The 22,700-nt window shown below is 48.9% G+C and overlaps 1 protein-coding gene across 1 annotated transcript in view; it reads right to left on the reverse strand.

Moving 5' to 3' along the window:
- TAPT1 (transmembrane anterior posterior transformation 1) overlaps positions 1-12,384 on the reverse strand; it is a 57,648-nt gene extending 45,264 nt beyond the window's left edge. The window contains exon 1 of the mRNA XM_045834288.1: positions 9,077-12,384. Within this exon, the coding sequence (XP_045690244.1) occupies positions 9,077-9,893 (817 nt within the window). The 5' untranslated portion in view covers positions 9,894-12,384. The remainder of the gene's footprint in view (positions 1-9,076) is intronic.
- Positions 12,385-22,700: the final 10,316 nt, after the last annotated feature.

Consider the following 22,700-nt stretch of genomic DNA (forward strand, 5'->3'; position numbering starts at 1 on the left):
GGAGAGGTGGGCAGGCTCCCGCCCCCTGCAGCCCAGCGCAGGGACGGGCTGAACCACCGCGTGCGCCGTGAACACCCGACTTGCGGGACGCGCACGGTGGCCGGTACACAAGACGGGCACTCCACTGTCTACACAGACATTCGATGCACAGGCCTCCGTGCAATCATGTCTGTGCAGAGGGCAACTTCTGGTGAGGAACTTTCTAGTCTGCTGCGGGCTGGCTAAAGCCAGAACAAGGTCTGCTGCCCGAAGGGGAGAAAAGAAGGCCTTTGAGTGCAAACGAGAGAAGCCAAAAGCAGTGAGAGGGCAAAAATCGCCCTCACACTCTGTCCAGTTGGATTTCCGATCAGAGAGAAAAGGGTGTCCCAGTTGGCAGGTGTCTATAAATACCAGATGTCTCACGTACCAGCGGAGAAGCAACAGGACACGCAGAAAGCAGAAGAGCCTGCACTCAGACGAACTGTCACGGATGCCAGGGAGGTCGGAGTCACTTCACGGAACCCCTGAGCGGCAGGCACCTGCTCCGCAGTGCCCCTACGCCTCCCTGCCCCTGCCCCCCCGGCCGCACTCCTCTCTCCACTCTCTCTCCTGTGGCCGACTTTTCCATCCTGAGGGTCTCTGTCGGACCCTCCTCCGCTGCCTCACCCCTAAATATTTGCTTTTCAGTGCTCTATTCACCACACCCCAGCAGGCTGGTACTCTCGAATGCATCCTCAGTTCCTGTCTCTCTTTTTCTGTTTTTCCCTTCACGTACCTTCCTTGGATGGTTGTAGGTCCCAACCATCCTCTCAATGCTGAAGTCACCGTATCTTTAGCTCTGGCCCCTGAGCCTGGACCCATGTTTCTAACGGCCTCCTGGGCAACTCCACCTGGAAATCCCTCAGACGCCTTTACCTGCAGAGCCGAGCTCAGTGGCTCCCCCACCTCACCCCACCCGCAACCCCACTGCAGCTCATGGCATCAGCAGACAGTTCTATGCTAGAAGCTCAGCTCCGATGCTGACCGAGTGTCTCTCCTCTAACCAAGCCCTAGTGATTCTTGCTGGGAAACACTGCGCCTCCCCTCCCTCCCCGACTCCAGCCTCACGGGCCCCATCCTCTGTCCGCAGGTCACTGCGAGAGCTTCTGGATGCGCGCCCTTCTTCCATCTGCCCGCCCTTCAGCCCTGCCCTGGCCTCCCAGAGAGTCGGCGAGCTCACACACCAGGGACACCCTTCAGCAGCTCTTTGTCACCTCTAGGTAAGGTCCTACATCTCAGCAGTGAGGACACCAGATCCCTTGCAACTTGGCCACTGCCATCTTTTCAGCAGCGTCTCACACCTGCCTGCCCTGGATCTCTGGGTCACAAATCTCCAGTTACACCACTTTCCGTTTTTGGTGAACACGTCGGTCGGTCGGCTCACACTGCTCACTGGCCCGAGGACCCCCTTCCGGTTTTGCGCAGGCACGCGGGCACAGACACGGCCTGCTCCGTGCAGCCGTCCCCGAGGGTCCCGGGTGAACCCACCCTCCCCTGCTCAGTTTCCACGGCGTCACCTCTGCCTGTGCTTCCCTGGCCCCTTTATACTCACTTTCTTGTCTGGTTTTCTGCTTTACTTTTGTGCCCTCTGGGCATAGCACACAGTAGGTGCTCGGCAAATGCTTGCTAAGATGATATATGGATCAGAGAGGAGGAAGGACGATCACAGAGATGTGCGGCAGAGAACAGAAACAGAATCAGAAGCCAGAAGAGGCGGAGATGGAGAAGACCCTCAGAAGAGAGCCCGGGACCAAGACGGAGCTGTCTGAGACGGGGAGCAAGCCAGGAAAACAGGAAAAGCTCCTGGTGCCTCCGTGGGCACAGCAGCCATTGAAGACAAGGGGCGTCTACTGTGTGTGTGTGTCTAAGTAACCGTCGAGGGAGACCCAACCAGTACCCGAACCTCCGCCCCATGCAGTCACAGCCGGAGAGTGCCCTGGCGTGTGCAGGCCGGACTCGTGCCGTCCACAGGAAGTGTAGGGAGGGAAGCTGGGCAGCCTGCCGGTGTGTCGGCCATGCTGAGGAGAGATGCTGAGCCTTGACCATGGTAAGACTTTTGTCACGGCCCACCAGAGAAAGCACGGGATGAGAAATCAGCAGGAGGGGCCCTGGCACCAGCTCTGCCGCACGGCAGTCCTGTGACCCTGCTCTGGTCATGATCTCCATTTCACAGAAGGGAAACTGAGGCCTAGAGCAGTTTCATAACGCCTGGTACGCGCCTGCCTTCCCATGGGATGGCTGAAGGACTGAGAGAGGATTTATGTGAAAGCACAGGAAAATCACAAAGCGTGACACGTGTCCTCAATGACTTACTACTAACTTCCTAAGATCCACACAGTAACCAATTCTAGCTGGTGGTTACCTCATGTTCATTGACGCTACTTTTACAACCCTGTTTCCATGCATGAAAGATCATCTGACAAGTAACTTTCATTAACTGTATGACTTGCATAACCACTTTTCTGCAAAACAGTTTTACAGCATAAACCTCAGAAAGTGTTTCCACTATATTATAAATAAAACAGTGTTGTCAGGATTCCACCTCCAGAAATGCACGAACTTCACTTATAAACACCAATTTACACTCCACAATGAGGAATTTAAAAATAAGCCCTTAAAAATCAAATGATAACGATACACTCTGAGCGCACAGCTCTCAAAACTGTGAGACGGGGTCTACTGTGATGTCCAGTTTCTAGATGAAGGAACCGAGGAGGACGGAGGAAGCAGGCGGCAGAGGCAGATTTCAAAGATCAAGCTGTCGATCCCTGACGTGTGCTTTCTGACACTCGATTATTCTATCACTGTCTCGTGCTTTTGTAAACAGGCCACTGTGCTCTTTCTGGACAACTGGGTCCTCCTCCATCCTGCCTCGTCTGTGCTCCCACAGTCCTAGTCTTCTTCATTAGAAGAAGTCCCATGGTTAACCAGTCAGCTCCCTGCATCCCCGGAGCTCTCTGAAAGCAGGTACCATGTATCTGTGTCTTCCAGATGTCTGTAGTGTTTGTGTACAAGTAACACCATACTAATGGGCACGGGCAGGGTTTTATGAGATACATTAATGCAACACTAACAAAAGAACCACATTTCACCAGTGAAATACTTCAAAAGCTTCCTTCTCCCACCCTCCTGGAAAACTGGCCCTCTTTAAGGGATCAGCGGCCCCCCTCTTTATGGCGAGAGGCAGTTTATGAAGGTCTTACACACACCACTTGAAAAAATCCTCACAATTCTGAGAGCTGTGGAGAGCAGATAATGGTGTTCACATTTTGCAAATGAAGAAACTGAGGCTCACAGAGGTTAAGAGACTGGTCCAAAGTCACTGAAAAGTTGAGGGGAAACTTGGGAACAGGACCTGCATCGTTGAACCCCAAGCCGGTGTGCCCTCTCCCCGACCCCCTAATTACCACCCATCATGGTCTGACAGTCTCGCGAGAGAAGATGACCGACCGAGCAGTCCTCTGGCTCCGGCCATCGGAACAGCCCTGTGATGCACACTGAGGAAGGGAGCAGCTGGCCCTGTGGCCTGAGATGCTAAGTCAGCCTGGCCTGCTGCTTTGCCGGGTCCACTCCCGCCTTCCCTGGCCGTGGGCACACTTTGCAGGGCGCTACTTAACCTTCCGTCCCAAAGTGTAGCTCGGTTTTGGCGCTTCTGTTTTCTTAAACGTGGTTTGCTAGCGTTCTGCACTTACTTGTCCTGTGATATGGGGTATAGGTACCTGACTAATTATTTAGGAAGGCTATTGTTCTTTAACCTGTGGGTACCACTCTTCGAGAGCTCTGCTAGCTAAGTGTCCCTTACTTTTTCCATACTGTGGTGGCATTTTATTTCTTCTGGGCAAAAGTCACTCTCATCTGTTATGCCAAGCATCTGTCTTTATATTTTAAGAGCAAAATTCTTCCCAAATAGAATAACACCTATATTTATTTTCTGAACAGTGACTTAACTTTTTACATGCCAACTAATTTTAGTTCATTTGCCCAATTTGTACCAAGAACAAATATCACTGAGTAAAAGTCTTTTAAAAGTAGAAGTATTTTATCATTTAATTATAATATTAACAAATGCTTCTACATTAGAAGAAATCAGTTTTGCCAATTGTGAATATTTACTATAAGGAAGGTAATAACAATCATAAACCTAAATCAATTTGTCCAGAGTATTCTTAATCAATATTCATCTCCTACCACAGAAATGCTGTGATCCACTATCTTAAATTGAGAAAAAGTATAGTAAAAACTGTTTCTTCCTCATTCCTAAAAGAAAAATATTATCTTAAATTATCTACTGAGATAGAAATAAGAAGCCAGGGTAGAAAAGTGCTAATTGAAAGTAATGAGTAATCACAACATATTTATACATTCAGTAGCATGTCTAAATATAGCTTCCTTAAAATAGCTCCAGCCACTAAAAAGGATGGAACGTAATATTGGTTAACTGTTACGAAAATATTATGAGACATGCAAATCTCCAGTCTTAAATAATGTAAAACCTTAGAAAGCTTTACTGAAGTTACCCTGAAACAGTAAACGTAAGTGCATTACACAAAATAGAGGCACGCCGTTGTGCAAAGCTGACCAGGAATCAATACGACAGTGATTCCGCCCTCCGAAGTCAAATAAGTAAAGGTTACCGTTCCAGTTTTTAAGACCCCAAACTGTTTAAGTTTAGGGAAGTAAAGAGTAGGTAGAATAGTTATAAGCCTGTAACAACATCATTCGGACAGCCAGCGCTACAGAGCCTTTCCAAAGGCGCCCTTGGAGCAAGCGGTCCCGGAACGGGCCACGACTGAGCTGCTAGGCTGAGGTTAGTGATCACAGAGGCCAAGACGCCGCCCCGGCCGAGGACCAGAGCGAATGGCATTCCCCGCTTGCTTGGACACATGCACTACCTCGGTAAAGCCAGGGACAGTGTAAAGGCGGAGCGACGGGTTTTCAGAAGAGACGTTAACTGTGCCTTATCCGGGGTCACCCCAAGTAATTTCTCCGTTGGTTTTCCTCTTCCTTTCCTTTGTAAATGAGGAGTCGGGCATTGATTCTAGAACATAATTTCAGAATCACAGCCTTCAATCGTTCATTAGGGTAAGTCTGGGGCCACGGGGATAACTATGTAAGACACTAAATGGAGAATGAGGATTGGTTAAGTGAAAACATGTTCTAATAAAAATGTTACCTGGAAGAACCTGAGTTTGTAATTGCACAAAATATAAGAGACGGGCAGCACACACAGTAAAAACCTCTGCCCTACTTGAAATCTTTTGTGGGAGTTGCTCAAAAAAGAGATCAATGGGCTTTTCTGGGTCTCAGTCTTTCTTCCTGCCTCTGCTCATTTGTTGGAAGGGAAAGCCATGGGTCTGGAATGGGTAGGGGCAGAGAGGAGAAGCAGAATAGCAGGGCTACGAGCTCCAACTGTGGAAGTGGAGAGTCGCCATTTAAAAAGGGACAGGCGAGGGCCCCGCGCTACCGTTACTATCAGAAACAACGCTGTCCACCACACCTTTCTCCAGGCTCTGGTTTTATGAGCAATACCCATCCGGCCGCCGCGCACTCCCGCACCTGCACGGGAGAGGCACGGTGCCGTCCTCACCCGAGGGTGTTACACTGACTTATTTTACCCCGAGCCTTCCACTGTAAAGTCTCCGCCGCCACTGCGGCCAAGTGAGACACTTCAGACACTACCGGTGGTGGAGTTGTGAAACATGCCCAAGAGTGTGAGGCAAGCCTGGAGTCAACACGGCGCTTCAACAACCGACCCGGCCAAGAACACATTGCCTAATGCTGGCCCAAGGTTGCCTGGGTAGACCTAATGCCTAAATGGGAATATGGCTACACGGAAACTCTCCCCTTTAGAACTTCCACAGGAGAGGCACATGGGGAACACGCACAACGAAGACCTTAGTATCTGGTCTTACGTCAAAAAGCACAGCGGTGGAGTGTGAGAGCCACAGACAGTTTCCCTCCCACATGTGTCACCTCTAACAGTCATCCGTATAAATGTGTTAATGGTCTACCTGCTGTAACCATGCCCGTGAGAGAACTTGCCTTTTGTTTGTAACATCAGCGCTGAGGAGTTCTTACCAAGTAGGAAAAAACTGTCAGTCATATTTTCACTTGTACATTACTTCCTCTTTCTGTTAAATAAATGTTTGTTTTTTTTTTAAAGGGCAATAGAAGTTGGAAGTATTTTTACGAGTAGGAAAAAACAAAAAAATGACAGACGAATCTGCAGCAGTTCCGAATGACCACTATACCCAGAGTCCAAGACCGGTGACCACGTAAGCCCCCAGTGAAAGACACAACGGCCCCTGTGCGAGAGAGAATGGAAACAGGGGTGAGGAGTGGGACAGCAACCTCTAACCACGTGAAGGTGTAAGCATTAGTCCCTGACGAAAGTTCCAGTCCAATGCCAGGCAACAGACAAACTGAAAGGAAGTTCAGAGAACCAGGTGGTCAGAAGAGTTTGACGAGAGAAACAGCAAGAAAGCTTACGCCCGACGTAGGTGTATGTGCGTGATATATACTGCTGTATATACACAGACCAATATTCACATACTGAAATACATCTTCTAAGCCTACAAATGAATAGGGACAGGTGTAAAAAAACCACGAACCTCAAACATTATGTTTTGAATTACTTCCCTCTGACGGGGAGGGTTCAAATAAACACCTAACCTGTCCATGCACTTATGGAGCCCACGGCTCTCAGGACAGGCCAACGCACGTCTTATTTATAAGAACCCCGAACTCCTCGGGAGACAGGCTAAAGGGAACTCTGCAACTCATTACTGGTAGTAATGACACCAAAGACACCCAAGGAAAGACAAACCCTGCTCTAATCTGGGGAGGCGGACTGGAGTATCAGCACCAGAACATAAGAAATGGACAACTACACCTTAAGTGCAAGCCCCTAGGCTTGGAAGACTGTTGATTCAGGGACAAGTGCTTCTCATGTGACACTGGGTGATGCCATTCATAGGCCCCCCGAGTACTCCAGGCCAGCTCCATAGGACAGTTTTCTAAATCCTGGACAGGAGAGGAAGGAAAGGTTACAGAGCAGTGGAAAGGAACAGTGCCAGAGCGTCAGAGTGAAGACAGAAGCCAGTCAGCAGCCTGGGCGGTGAAGAATGCCTGAGAGAATCCGGATCTCCGGGCAGGATGCCCCGACCGGTGCGGCATCAGGTTAGAGGGTGGGCACCAGCAATGGCAAGAGCCCTGGACAGGCAGAACAGAAACGGAAAGTGCGGGGAAAGAATAAGGGGCCCAAGTGGGGGCCCAGATGGAACATCACTGGCTGGAGACTGCAGCTGAGATCCTCCTGGATCCTCACCGAAGTCCCGATCCCCAGGTGTGCTCATGGCATCTCTCCTCACACATAACCGATGCAACTGCGGAAACGGTGCGGACCACCCCAGCAACGACAGCTAGACATGTCTCCCTGATGACGACTTTCTGCAACTGAGTTAAAAGCCCAGCTTCAAACACGTTAAGCAGACCCTGTCCAGTGACCCACGATGATGAAGAATGGGTGTGCGGTGTGATGAAGTCTGTGGAAGCCCGTGGCCCCAGGCATCCCGACCCATCCGGGAGGGGCTGGGGAAGCGGTGTTAGGAGTTACCCCAAGAGCCCGACATCTCAGCTATCAAAAAGCTCCTGACAACTTCATTTTATATGCATGCAAAAGGAAAAAAAAAGACTTGTAATGTTGACCTTCCTGAAATTCAGAAGTATCTTAAAGAAATTACAGTGACATCTCTACATTTGTTTCTCTTTGCGGCAGAGTACTTTCAATATTCAAGTCTAAGTAAGTAAACAGACAGCTGAGAGATTTAATACTTTGTCTTACTTAGACCCTGCCAATTCAGAAAGTAAATACTCTTGCAAACAAATGTTTAACTGACAACTAAACCAAACACAGTTGAGGATTAAGTGGTTAATTGAAAAAGACTGAACAAGGCACAGTCTGTACTTAATTTTTCAAAGATATGAACCTCTTCAAATTCTAACTTATGTCTAAGTTCTGCAAATTAGCAAATCAATCAATATATCATCACTGGATCAGCCTCATGGCATTAAAGCTCTCCTACATTTTCAATACCCCTGTACAATCAATGCATAAGCCTATGACTTAAACATTTATTTGCATGAACTGCCCACAATAACGGCTAATAAAACCCGTACTGTGCACCAGAAGCAATTTTTTGGAAGAAATTTAATGGAGTTACAGTTTGGCTGCTGTTCAAAACTTAGAATTATGTAAGAGTAAATATGTTGTGAGCCCTCTACATTCAATGAAACGTCCATCTCAAAACCCTGTTTCTTTCCTTTTAAGCCTAATATACAACGGCATTATAAACACAAGTGCAATTTTTTAAAATGCTTTACAAACAAGAATGTCCAATAGCTACAGAAATAATATAAAACGCTGAAAACCAGTCAAACTAGGGTTCGCACGTGCATGTTTTCTTCTACAGCCATTTTTTTTTTTTTTTAGGTGGCAAAAGTTTCGTTCTAGGAAAAGTTCACAGGTTAACGTTTTGAAGAGTGCTAAATGCTTCTGTTCTGGGCAAAAGTACTGAACTTCACAGCCATTACCGCACTGCTAGAGGCGGCTGGGGGAAAACAATGTGCGGGGCAACTTAACAGGTTTCTACGGCTCAAGTTCGCTTAAAATACACAACAGAAGTCACCTTGGCTTGGAGATAATTACATCAGCCTCGAGCTTGTCAGTTTTGAGCTGCACGAGACCTGGGAGACGCTCGCGCCGGGGCGAGAGGATGATGCCCCAGGGGTCTTCCCCAAGGACCTCCGTGGGGCAGTGGCGTGGCCGCGGGCGGAAGTTCCCGGGCTGCAGCCCCCTCCCGAACGCACCTGGCCCGGGGGCTCGGGGCCGCGCGGACCGCGCCCGGGGAGCTGTCAGCCGCCGCCGGAGCCGCGGAAGCGGCGGCGACCCCGCGCGCCCGCAGCCCGGGCGGCCCCGGAGGCGGCGGCGGCGGCGGCCGGGATCGCAGCCCGGCGTCCCCCGGACCCCGCGGCCTAGCGCCGTCGCTCCCCGCCTCACCTGCGCGGCCGCGACGCCGCTCCCGCCGCCGGTCGCTCTCGTAGAAGCCCAGCGTCTCCGTGTGCTGAGGCGCCAGCGGGGGCCCGTGACCGCCGCCGCCCGGCTGCTCCGCCTGGCCGCGACCGTCGCGCTCCGGGCCGTCCGCGCCTCCGCGGCTGCCTTCTCCCGGGGCGGCCGCGTCGCCGACGCCCGCCATGTTCCGAGAGCAAACTAACCCCGCCGCCTCCCTCCAGCCAGCCAGCCGGCCTCCGCCTCCGGCCAGCCCCCTTCCCGCCTCGCCCCGCCCCTCTCCGGAGCCCGGGCCGCTGGCGCCGCCGCCGCCGCCGCCGCCGCCATCCGCGGCCCGTCTGCCGGCGCGCGCCATTGGCGTCAGCGGCGCGTACGAAGCTGCGGCCGCCGCCGCCGCAGCCACGGCGGCCGCCATCTTTTTCCGGACCTCGCCGTGGCGCGCTGGGGCTTCCCGCGCCGCCGCGGGCTCCGTGGTCCGGGGCCCCGCGCCGGGCTCCATGCTGCTCGGTCGTGCGGCCGGGGAGAGCGGGCGCCTCCGGGGCTCCGGGCCGGCGGCGGCGGCGGGCGGAGGATCCGCCGAGGAGCCCCGGGGCGCCGGCCGCTGTGCTCGCTGCCCGCCGTCTGCGAGGTGTCCGGCCGCCGGCCCGGGGCCCCTTTTGCAGGCTCGGTGCCCGGAGTGAGTTGGCGCCGCCGGCCCGGTCTTGGCACTGGCCGCGCGACCACGGCGGCGGGGGCCGGGCTCCAGATCGCCGACCCCCGCGGGGCCCGGCCCCGTGTGTCCGCTACTGGGGCTCCATCCCTGCTGCATGTTTATGGTCGCCCGTCACATTCCGAGGCCTCTGGGTGTCCGCTGGCAGTTTGCAAAGCACTTGGGCTAGAAGGAGCTCGGGGATGCTGTCCAACAGGTGGGGGCGCGGAGGCACGCGTCGGGCCTCAGGGACTCAAACCAAGAAGCGGGGTGCTTTGTGCTTTTAACGCGCCCAGGACGCCCTAGACCGCCCTTCGGGTTAGGGTTAGGCGACGGCTCTTGGCCGCGGCGTACCGGGGCTCCGTCACCCGGGGCATCTGCTCTGCTTAGGGCGGACCGTCCTTTGCAGCGACGGCCTGTCACTTGGCCCCGAGCGCGGTGTCAGACCACCTGCCACAGGTGTGGAGGAAGTGAAGGTGACACGGGAAGGGTCCCAGGCACCTTTGACGCCCTCTTCCCACAGGGTTGCTGCCCCCTCCAGAGAGGGGGGCGGTGGCGGGTCAACTTCCCGTGTAACAACTTCACAACTCACCTGTGCCACTGTTACCCTTTTCATTAGGAAAAGGAAAACTAATTCCTCCCTGAACGTGAAGCTGTCTGCCAACTCCCCTAGACCTAAACTTGAGAACCACATGTAAAGGGCCTGCGCTGTGAAAAAATCGAGTTTGTGCTGATTCATCAAAACACCCTAAGGGTTGGTTGACACTAGTGAACACCTGGTTGCAGAATCGCGGCAGGGTTAGATCAGAGTGGCTGTTTTCTCGGGGCTGCGTGGCTGGGGCAGCCCCCTAGCAGTCGGAGCGCCGCGCAGGAGGCGGCGCTGGGGGACCCAGACGGACTGAGCCCCGCAGCTGGAAACTGACCGTCAGTCTTCGCGTGAAAGGAGGAACTGGTGCCTTTGGAAATTCCTCACCCTCCTCGTAAAAGGGAACAGTTCACAAGACTACATTTCCAAACATTCCTGTGATCGACCTCCGTGAAATCCTCTGTTTGGGCTGAACTTGATCAAAACGGATCCTCAATCCATCAAAAACAAAGGCTCTAATCACATCACCAGAGTCATTTTGAAATCAAAAAGCTACCGAAAATTTTATGGCCTCAGTTTGCTTACAGCCCAAACTCTATTATTCTTTGATCTTTTATAGTCTTAAGACCCATCCCATCCCAGTGTATTGATTGCCAAGAAGGAAGTAGGGTTTTACTGCTTGTGTATGTAAGTTCCCGTTTATTGTCTCACCACGTTTATTGGCTTATCACCCCTGCCTTCAACTCAGCAGGAGCTAAGGAAAGAGATCTGAATATTTTGTTATATTTGGCAGCCAGTTATATTGTAGGGATGGATGTCTCTCCTTTTCTCTGTCAAACCTGAGGAAAGACATTGTGTACCAAAGGCTGTGCCTATCCTTTCAGACAGCAAAGAGAGAAAAGCAGCAGCGGTGTCCAGGCACTGAAGGTGTGACAGAGTGAAGCGGGCAGCGTGAAAATGGGAGAGCTGAGGGGGTTGCAGTTTGTCAGTGGGGTCTTTTCACTGGAGCTGCCCTACTTTACAGGACACTTTGTGAAACTGCACGAAAGTGCAGCAGACAACCCTGCAGTGATATTAACATGCTAAAAAGCTTTTTTAAAACAAGCATTAATAGAAATATTCTTTCTAATAAACACTCTTCTTCCTTTGGGTAGGTACTGATAATTAGATAATCAGCTTATTGGATATAAAACGTTGTTTTCTTTGAGTTAATTCACCCTATTGCAAGTGATGAACAATCTCAGCCAGGGTATTTGCAACTATAATCTGCCCTCCCAGCCCTCTGTATTGGGCAAATCTGAATCCCAGATTCAACCAACCTGAAACTGAACATATTTGAAAAAAAAAAATTCCAGAAAGTTGATCACTAAATGAAACAGTGTAACAACTATTTACATAGTATTTACATTGTACTAGGTGCTACAAGTAATCTACAGACAACTAAATGGGTTGTATGCACCTACTATGCCATTTTGTCTAAGGGACTTGAACGTCCTCAGATTTTGGTATCTGTAGGGGGGGGGATGGTCTTGAAACCAATCCCCCACGGATACCAAGGAATGTGTCCATCTGGATGTATTCTAAATCTTGAAACTATTAAGTTACAAATAATCTTAAGAAATAGTGACACAGCCCAGAACAACCAGCTGTTCTCTGAAGAAAGTAAATGGCAGTTAAAATACAGCGTTCTTTATATCCATCATAAAAAAGAAAGAGGCCTAGATTTATAATACGGCCATTAGAAAACAGTAGAAATATTTCACAAACATATAATCTTCACCATTAAAGAGACATCAAATAACATTCCGAGTTAAATTATAAGAACAGGATTTGGATGACAATGAGGAGCAGTAATTCAACTTAGACCTTAATTCAGCAAACAGTGAGTCACGTGCTGTCGGCACGTCGTCCCTGCAGTAGCTTCTAGTGAAAGGCGTACTCCACTAGTGGGAAGTAGTTTCAACAGGGGACAGCGATGAACCAAGAATCTTCTATGTAAATGACAGAGAACAAAAAAAAATTTCATTGTGTAGCCCTGGCTGGCGTAGCTCAGTGGATCGAGCGCAGGCTGCGAACCAAAGTGTCGCAGGTTCAATTCCCAGTCAGGCCACATGCCTGGGTTGCAGGCCATGACCCCCAGCAACCGCACATGGATGTTTCTCTCTCCTTCTCTTTCTCTCTCCCTTCCCTCTCTAAAAATAAATAAATAAAATCTTTTAAAAATTTTCATTGTGCTAAAGAAGTTTAGTTAAATGGATTTGTATATTCAACATTATATCTTAATATATATAATAACTATGAATACATAAATTCAATGAAAAGTTTGTAAAACTGACACATGTAATCTTAATTGTGTATTCTTGTACCTTCTGGTCGTACTGCCTACCGTGTGGCAACTGTATGTTGAAAATACCAAACCACAAAGTATGTTTTAAAAAGAATGAAAATTTGGTGAGTAATATATTCAATTTTGAAGAATAAACGGAGTGACTTTATATTTTATTAAAGATTTGATCATTGTGATTTTTAGACTAAATGAAATACATTGAACTCATGACTATTAATAATGATTCAAGCTCCAGAAAATCATCTTATGAAGCTTATAAACTCTAACCTTCAGTGTCTTTCATTGGTCAAAATGAAATAATGTGCCTTTGATTCTAAATGGGGCAATACCTTTCTATAGTAGGAACTGAGAAAAACATAATTTCCAGTTTTCTTTCTCCTTTGTGGTAACTGAATGCCATTTAGACCGAGTCAGTTTTACTTTTTCACCACAAAACCATTTACAAATCTCTTCATAGCACTTCTAGTATATTGCCCCTAAAATATGTGTGAGATTAGCTCCATAGACTTTTCCTGAGTAAAAACACAAACATTAAGCACTTTGGTGATGGAGGGCACCCTGAAGGCCTGGGCCCTCCCCCACTCTCCCGTTGGCCTTCCAACCTCGGGAGACACTTGCTGCCGCTCTCTGCTTCATCGGCCTCGCTCTAGAACGTGGGGCCGATCACCCTGATGGCCTCTTCCAGAATTTTGTCACAAAACCCTGGCAAACCCATTTTCAGATTCTTGAACCCCTGGGGGGGAAGAATGGCTAGTTCTGCCTGTACGCTGAGTATCCGTGGAAATGTATGGAATCCTTAATTAGAGAATGACTTTGTAATTGGGTCTGAAACAATACAGGGAATTCAAACGGAGCAACCCATCAAATGTCTGTAAGTCTTTAATGAACCTATTATCTATTATCTATCTGTCAGTTCTTCTTCCATTCTGCACGAGAGCTGGTGGTTTCTGACGGCCTGTTCTGTCCCTGCCCAGGGCCTCAGGGTTCCTGCATTTTGAACAAATCTCCTGGATTGTGCCCAGACACGCCTAAGTCCAAGAACACTGCCCTGTCGTGGCATTCAAAGGAACTGAAGTGGGATTTGAGATGATTACTGTTGTACAGAATTCTCGGAATATCGATTCAACCGCCAAATTGAGTACAGTTTAATTCTATATGTCTCATTTGAACATTTATTTCAGCAGAACATGAGTTCTGTTTTCTAAACCACAAATGAGATATACCGAATCACAAAAAGTTCTGAATTTAATTTATTCCCCATTTCTTCAAAGAGAAAAGTAAGAGTTGATATATTTTTTTAAAAACAGAACAGCTTTGCAATTGATGTTCAAAAGAAATAAAATACATCCCTGGGCCCAGAGCAAGCCTTTGCAGTAATTTGTGTGAGTTTATTGAATTTCTGAGTTTCAGTAATAATATTTTCTATTCTTGGCAACCATTTTTGGACTGATACTTACTAGGTTTTATCCTGTCTGGACTTTATTCTGTGGGTTTCTAAAGGACATCAACTCAATTTGTTTCTGGGAGATGTAGCACAAAATGGAATAATGTGCCTTTGATTCTAATGCACCTGTTACAACTCAACTAAGACAGCCATGAGCAAAATCTCATTTCTGAAAGCATTTCTCTGGCACAGGGATATAGGACTGAAACCATTCTAAAGAGGACCTACTGAAAATGGTATTTTGTTAAAAGAGATATTTTATAAAAGATATTCTGTTCTAAAGACCTTAAAGTTGGTTTGTTTATATGGTAAAAGTGCGTGAACATAAATCCACACTTTATTGGCTAATAGGATCTTTTATATATGATCAGACATAAGGCTTATTTTAGATTAGATTTTAAATTTCTGGAAAATTCCAAAATACTGCAGGAAGGCACTACAGTGATGACTGGGCAAGCTTTCCATTCCAGATTTCTCTCTTTGTGGAGAAAGAACACTGTTCTTTTTTTTTTTTAATACCCATGAAAAAAATAGATGTGTCATGTTTAGAATGGTTTTAATCATTTAGTCATTTAATTAGCAAAAATCTCTTTGCTGATTGAACTCAGACTTTCCAGTAAATTTGTTGGTAACTTGTCAAAATCCTTAAAAAAAAAATAATTCCAGCTAGCAAAGGCTTTAATTTGAGAGTTCACACAACAGATTTTATGTGTCACTAATTTACGTTGCTAGAGCTTTTGGGTTTTGCCTTTCAGCATGTTTTATCACCCTGTTTTTATCATTTCCTGCTGTTGACTTACTTATTGTATCTTTGGGCCACTGATCAAACAGTGGTGCGCAATCAAGAGATTTTACACGATGTTGAAAATAAGTTTTTACTTTTTTCCTAGTGTTTCTATTGAACTTGCATGGATCAAGATTACAGTAATTTTTCTCCATACTTCTGTGCCCTTTAAGCTCTTGTGGTTGCATTCTCATCTGTTTTCTAGTCTACTTTTTGTTTCTGGGATTGTTAAACGTGAATGTACTCTTTGGGTCTTATAAAGATCTGTTTTTTAAGTCTTATCTCTCTCTATGCAAACCTAAGTATTTCTCCCTTTTTTGTCTTTGTTATCAAAATGCATTGCACATGCATAATAAATGTTCAGATTCTCCAATTAATCCTCTTTTAGGGTTTCTGCTTTCTAGGTGTTAGAAATTTGCTTATGTGAGTTCAGAGCCTTAAATTTTCAAATTGCTTTTTTGAATTCGCCTTTTATATTCCACCTCCCTTTTTTCAATATTCTAAGTTTATATTTATACGTAAAATTCTTCTGTAGTTTTGACATTTTCTAACTTAGTATCAATTTCAAATAACGAACAACTTTTACCCTTTTTCTTCTGCATGGGTGTTAATAAATACTGTCACTTAGGTGTCCGATTTCATGGAGGAGAGCAATACTACGACTCCTTTTTCAAAACAGCCGTAAAGAGAAAACGTCTTGTATCTGCAGCAAACGTTCTCATCTTGGGAAAGTTTCATCCTCCTCATTCTGCTTTATCTAAGTTGATACAAACATTGAATTCTCCTTCCCTGAACATATGCCCACTGGCGACAGATGCATGCTGGGGTTGAAAATCTGGCATGTGCAATTCACACATGAGTGTTGCAAAAATTCATGACCTCTGAACATTCTCTCTGACCATTCATCTGTGCATCCTACTCAGCTGTGCAAAAATCCATTTCCAGTGCTGCAAACCATTCTTTAATATTCAGTTTTAACATTACAGTGCTGGGATTTTGGGTCTGACGTGGTTAGCTAGATATCCTTTTTCCTAGGCAATACTACGTTGCATGAAATTTGATTTTATTTTCATAAGCTTGATAAATACTGTTTCACAGTTTGTAGTTTGTCTTGATGTCGACAATAAAATCTCATGGTAAGTGTTTAAAGATACAAAAAACGAGTTGATTTCATTGACTGGGTAACGAAATCTCCACTCTGCAATTTCTGCCATTTGCATCCCTTCTCCGCTTTTAATAATGTTCCATGGAGAAAGCCCAGTTGGTACGCTATTTTAGGGAGAGTGCCCTCTTCTATGGTGGTGTAACTGGCTTCTCCCTGGAAAGCAAATAGTTTTCTTTCTATTAAGGATATTTAAAAAAAAAATAACGCATCAGTGAGAATGGTTTTTTTTTCTGAATCTGTATTTGTTAAGCTGTGTTTTCAGACCGGCAGTGTCCGTTGATCCCCCGGGGCCCGCACAAATGCGCAGGCGGGCTCGCCCATGCAGACATTTGCCTCTGGCTAACAGATGGTTTTCTCCAATCTGTTGTGTTTTTCTTCCGTGCCAAGGTGGGCGAAACATTCGTGTGAGACTCAGCCACAGAATTTAATCTCCAATGATGGCGGTAGACTAGAAAAGGTCTTCAGACAGCGAGACAGCAGAGAGAAGCGCAGGGAAGCAGACACCTGGTGGCGGGAGGCTTGGTTCAGGACCCTGTACTGCCCCCTGCTGGTCATTGAAGCTCCGATCCGAGGGCTAGATCGGCTCCACCTTCCCCTTCGTCTGCGGAATCACGAGATTTTCAGTACTCGTAACATTTTTCTTCTGCTGAACCCAAGTATCCTATTCTAAATTGTGATGTTTATGTCACATTGCTCACCTTCAAGCAACAGACTTGAGTGTTTCTTCGGCAAACACTTCTTGAGTGGTTTTTACGTGCCAGGAGCTGTACAAAGCCCCGCAGTAACGAGGACAAATGAACTGTGTTTCTTGTCCGCGTTGCAACGTGGGAAATACCACAGTGGAGGAACGGACGCAGAGCCCTGAGAGTTCTAATGAGACACCGATTCGGCTCTGGATGGACCAGGACGGCTCAGCAGGCAGTGGCAGGTGAACAGGTCTTGGAAGATGGGCTTGCAGAGTTCAAACGTGGGGCTGAGGCAGTGGAAGGAGTGGGGGCAGAGTGAGTGAGACAGGAAAATGCATAGTGCTGGGGTGGAACTTCGAGACAGAGTTTTAGTTTCCAGGGTTAACCACGGGGAGCAAATGGCGGGTGACCAGGGCGTCGACTGGACAGAAGGGTCTGGAGGTGGAATGAGGGATTAGGGGACTAGAAGGTTGGTAACACCATCTCCGGGCCTTCTTCCCAAGTTGGAGGATAATTCCCAGCTTTCAGCCTCCTGTGTAGAGAGCTCTGCGCGCCCACACGGTTGGGCAGGGCAGCTGGAACGTCAGCCTGTGCCTGCTGAGCATTCGCCGCGCGTGAGGCCTTGTTCTCACATCCAAGTCCAATGTCCAGTCAAGAACGTTCACCAGCGACTTCCTTTGCTGAGAATTTATCACAGTACAACATTTGTAGAACAACAGCAAAAAAAAACCCTTTTAAAACCGTGGTCTGTTTATGTGTAAGAAAAAGGCTCTAAGACAAAGGGTGGGGTTTTTGACAGAAGCACAGCTACATTTGGATGATAGGCAATGCATTCTTCACCTTAAACCCGAAATCAAACCATTTCGATGGTAAAATGGGATGATGGCTTGAAAGCAGCTTTTTGTAAACTTTAAAGCTGTAGATTATGTTGAATAGCAACAAACATCAGAAAGGATACACTATTAAATTTAGTCCGAGTCCTGGTCCTCTACCCCCAGAATTTTAGGGTAGGGTAAGAGCTGTGTGTCAACTTGGAATCACTCTGTGTGGGCCATTTAATCTCGACGCATTATTTTAATGTAAGTGCTTTCTTTCACCCTGGCCGTCGGCATACAATTTTAATTAGCACTTGGACCACAGCAGAAGAGGTTGACGAGGGACAAGACATGAAGAAATGAGCTCACCACGGCCCGCCTGAGGACTGGGGCAGCATCCGAGAAAGACGCCTTCAGCCTCACACTCGGTACTTCTGAGAAATATCTCCACCGGCGCTTTTACTCTTACACAATTAATCACTTCGGTGTCCTGAAAGTCAAAACATTGGCTCTAGCAGCTTTGTCGTCGCGACGACGCTCCGAGAGAATATTAATTTCTTAGCTGATTCTGATGCAGCGACTGGTGTGCAGGAGACTTAAAGTCATCGCCTCCGTCCGCCCAGCGTTTGCTTCCCGGCTTTGCCAGCCAAGCTCTCACTCACGCTTTAACCCCCAGTTCTAGTCCCTGCTCCGCCCCGACCCCTGGCCCCACACGGTCTTCCCTCACCTCCCTCTCCCTGCCCGCCCCTCTCCCTTCCGTGTGTGCCTGTTCTCCGTGCCTCTCCAGCTGCAGGACCATGATCAGTTATAACTACTTTTTTAAAAAGATTTTATTTATTTATTTTTAGAGAGGGAAGGGAGGGAGAAAGAGAGAGAGAAACATCAATGTGCGGTTGCTGGGGGTCATGGCCTGCAACCCAGCCCTGTGCCCTGACTGGGAATCGAACCTGCAACACTTTGGTTCAAAGCCTGCACTCAATCCACTGAGCTACGCCAGCCAGGGCTGGTTATAACTACTTTTAATGCAGTATTCTTCCCCATGAACTCTCAATGCCACATTTGTAGAAATTGCATCTCCACATCTGTGTTTGGGTTGCATCCAGGTAAAAGGCACTGCATGGTGGGGTAGAAAAAACATGCACTTTGTGGTGAAACTGTTATGGATTAAATCCTAACTTACCTGGTGTGGGAACTTGGGCAAGTTACTTCACTTCTTAGAGCTTCTTTAGATAGAGGTTGTCGTGCCTGCCATGAAGGGTGGTTGTGCAGATCCAACGTGATCTATCCATCAGCTGAACAAAAACGCAGAGGGGTCCTCTGCCCCACGAGGCCCAGTGCCGGGTACTGAGAACATCATGGTGCGTAATGTAAGGCATGGTCCTGCCCTGACAACTTTGTAATTTAGTGGGAAAGACAGGGAGGAAAACAGAACATTGGGGAATAAGTCCCAAAGAACACGCAGGTGTCCACCAGCACAGGTTCTAGGGGTCAGGGTGAAGGCGGGAGGGTCCAAAGTGGAAGTATGCGCAAAGCCTTCCAGCCAGGGAGAGGGCGGTAAGTCAAGCTGCGGACAGAGGCACAATGTAGCAGTGGCCGTGGGTCTGAGGCTGGACACGGAAATGCCGCAGGGAACCCATACAGAAGGTGTGATCAGTTTGCTTTTCCTCCACAGCGTGCGGAGTGGTCTGAGAGTGGGAATCGGTAGGGCCAGCTAAGAGGATGTTGCCCAGATGTGGTGATGCCCACCCCCCCCCAACCCCCACTGTGGCAGGAGATGGAATGGGAATGGGATGGTGAGAATATATTTAGGAGCCAGAAAAGGCACGGTACGCTCAGATACGGAGGTGGGGGAGAGGTGGTCAGGAAGGGGGAGGCGTCAGGAAGAGGAAGCACAAGACAGGGAAGTGGTGTGGGGTGCAGTGGGGAACGGAGCGGGGGTCCAGGGTGGAAACCGTGGGGTGTGAAGTGCCCGAGGGCAGGGCAGGACATCTGGCCCCATGGGTTTGAGCTCTCGAATCCAGGGTGGGGCAAAAGTAGGTTTACAGTTGTTCGTATGGAAAATCATACAATAAACAGTAATACAAGAATAAACTCTGTTTCACGTACTCACAACTGTAAGCCTACTTTTGCCCACCCTGTATTTTCGGCCCTGCTGGGTTTTTTTCTGGAATATAACCATTACCGTAAGGATGATACCAACACTGACTGATGAGTTTTGTGGCAAAGATTTACTCCGGGGTGAACTCCATTAGGGCAGTTTAATTCCTTGACCCATTTTCTGTACAACATATTTAAACTGTTTCCAACTGCTTTGCTTTATTTTTATTTTACTAACATTATTTTCATCAGGGTAAAGTCTCTTCAGTGCAGATTTTACAATGAAGGCTCCATTTGTCCACTTACTTTTCTTCCTCTTTGTCAAACATTCACAGACCACAGCTTCTTCCGTGCTAAGTTTTCTGGGAGGCCCACTATTTTTGCCATGGCAAACTTACTTTGCACGTATAAACTTGTATCGAATTTTGTTTTTTTCATCAATTTGTAAGAAATAATACTTTTGACCACTTGCCGTCTTTGCTGTTGTCAGCTGCAGTTTACATTTTTAAAAACTCAAGCCTAATTTTTTCCCGAAACAATTTTTGCAGTTTGTAAATTTACTAATGATACGCCATTCCCAAGTCCACTTTCCATTTTCAACAAGTCTGACTCTGCGGCATCTTGGCCCTTCAAGGGACAGGCTCAAAGTGGCACACTTCAGCCTGTCGGCGGCCAAGAGGAGGTGTCTGGGAAATGGGACCCGTATGTAGGTCTGGAGATTTGGACAGAAGTCTGGGGTCGGACGGACATAGATCTGGGAGTCATTTGCATGTGGATGCGGAGGCCAAGGGAATGGGTGGCATCCCACAAGCCGGTGGAGAGCGTGAGAGGAGAGCATCTAAAAAACTAGAAGAAGCACTGACATTCTGGAAAGAAATGGCCAGAGGAAGAGGAAGGAGAGGAGGAGGCAGGGAACAGGAGGAGGAGGGCCAGCCACGAGGAGAGGCAGGAGGTGGGAAGAAACCCTCGGGGGGGGGGGGGGTTACCGTGGACTCAGGCCCAGGCAGCGGAGTGGCCGGTGAGGATGGCTGCCGCAGAGGGCACGCAGGACCCGCACAGAGACGAGTGCTTTCGATGCAGCCACACTGACGCCACGACACCATGGCAGCCATCCCCCGCGTGCAGAAAGACACCCAGCCGGGAGTACTCGCAAGAGAGAAGGACGTGAGTGGGGACCTTTGCACAGCCGACGTTGGCTGTGGGGAAGGGAGTGTGTTTGTTTGTTTGTTTGTTTGTTTGTTGACCGGTTTATTTCCTTATAACGGGAGAGAGACTGGAGCGTGGTTACGTGGCAGTGGTTTGGAGGGGGAGGATGAACACGCAGGAAGGTTAGAATGGGGCCCCAAAAAGTATAGGAGGGCCCCAGAACTTTCCAGGGGGTGGGAGCCTGTCCCTCCACACCCAGGGAGTCACCAGCTGCCACGTGCCCCAAGACGCAACCGTCGTTAATCAGCCCATCCAGCTGGGCCTCCGCTTTGGTGTCCCAAATAATCCTCTGACTCCTTACTGGGCTCAGAGCTCTACTCTGAACTACCACTATTTCCTTAACGCCTTTTGTAAAATGATTTTTTTTAACTTAATGCTTTAAATCCTCAGCCAAGGGATTTTATCCATTACCCCTCAGCTCACATCACTATCTCCCACCAGGATCCCTGAGAACGTCCCCAGCCTCGCAGAGCTCATTGCGTCATATGTGCTCTGGTGCCCTCGTGCTTGGGGTGGGGGTGGGGGTGGGGGAGCGGGGGCTGAGCGCCGTTAGCACATCTCATTAGATCCATGGCTCACAGGTCAGATCGAAGGAATCACAGAACTCTGCTCTGACCCCACCCGTCCTCTGCCCCTCCCACTTGTCCCGAGGCCGCACGAGTTCCGGCAAACTCGGGGTGCTCACCAGTAATGGGGCGACGGTCAGCACGCCCACCAGAGAGCCAGCCAGCCATCTCTGCTCCCTGTCAGACGTGAGCTTGGAGCGTGAAGACACACTGTTCTGGCCCTGGTGGAGCGCACGGCCCCCCGGCCCCCAGCCCCCGGCGAGTTTGCTGTCGCAAGGCGGCGCGTGAAAGGCGGGTGAGGTAGGGAACCAGTTTGTCTAGACAAGCCTGGATTGGTAGGCGGCCTTCGGTTTCTTGTCCGGAACAGCCCAGTGAGGCCACCTGGATGTAGGAAACGCACTCTGTTTATCCCAATGCTTATCACCTGCCGGTTCACACCGCTCCAAAGGTCAACTTTGCTTTATGAAGCTGGCTAGGCTCCAGGCCGGGGATCACCTCGACACTCGCCTCCTTCGGTAGCCAGCACGGGGAGCTACTGAATCTCCAGGACAGGGGAGAAGGGGCATTCTCTCTGGACCCCTTCCTAGTTTAGCTGGCATTGCCTTCCACCCACTCCTGTTCTGATTCCTGTTTTTTCCCCCTTCAGGACAAAGTGCCAGGCAATTCCGTTGGCTGCTCCGGAGCCCGGCCTGTTTGTCTGACCTCTGTGGAATTTCGTCCTGGGCGCAGGAATGACATAAAGGCCGGCCGAGCTGCTGTGACCTGGCAGGTTCTCGGAGCCTCGGCCCCCGCTCTGCCATTTCCTGACCCCACCGCATGCCCTGCCGCTGGGCCCCAGCGCTGGTGCCCTGTGCGGGGGACAGGTCCTTTTGATTTTTGAATATTGGTGACATGTATGTGATTCCGAGGTCCAGAGATGCTCTGTCCGCCGCCCCCCCGCCCCGCACCTGCACCAAGCCACGATTCCCCTTGGGGTCTGAATGTGTCTAAGTACACCGAGGAAGAATCGGAGGTAAATTTCTTCCCCCAAATGGAAGGAAGTGTGCAGTGCACACTACTTTAAAATGGCCTGTGAGCCAATGTGGCACAAAGTTTAGACCCCCCCTTGGTGCAGGCTGTGGGGGGGGGGGGAAGGGAAGGGCAGGAGAGCCTCCCTCCTTCCTAGGGCTCGCTCTCTCTGCCCCGCCCCACCCCACCCCGATGTGTGTCACAGCTCCTGGACCCTGTCCCC

Source organism: Phyllostomus hastatus, unplaced genomic scaffold (genome assembly GCF_019186645.2).
Source record: "Phyllostomus hastatus isolate PE091 unplaced genomic scaffold, TTU_PhHast_1.1 phas_contig_196, whole genome shotgun sequence".
Lineage (NCBI taxonomy): Eukaryota > Metazoa > Chordata > Mammalia > Chiroptera > Phyllostomidae > Phyllostomus > Phyllostomus hastatus.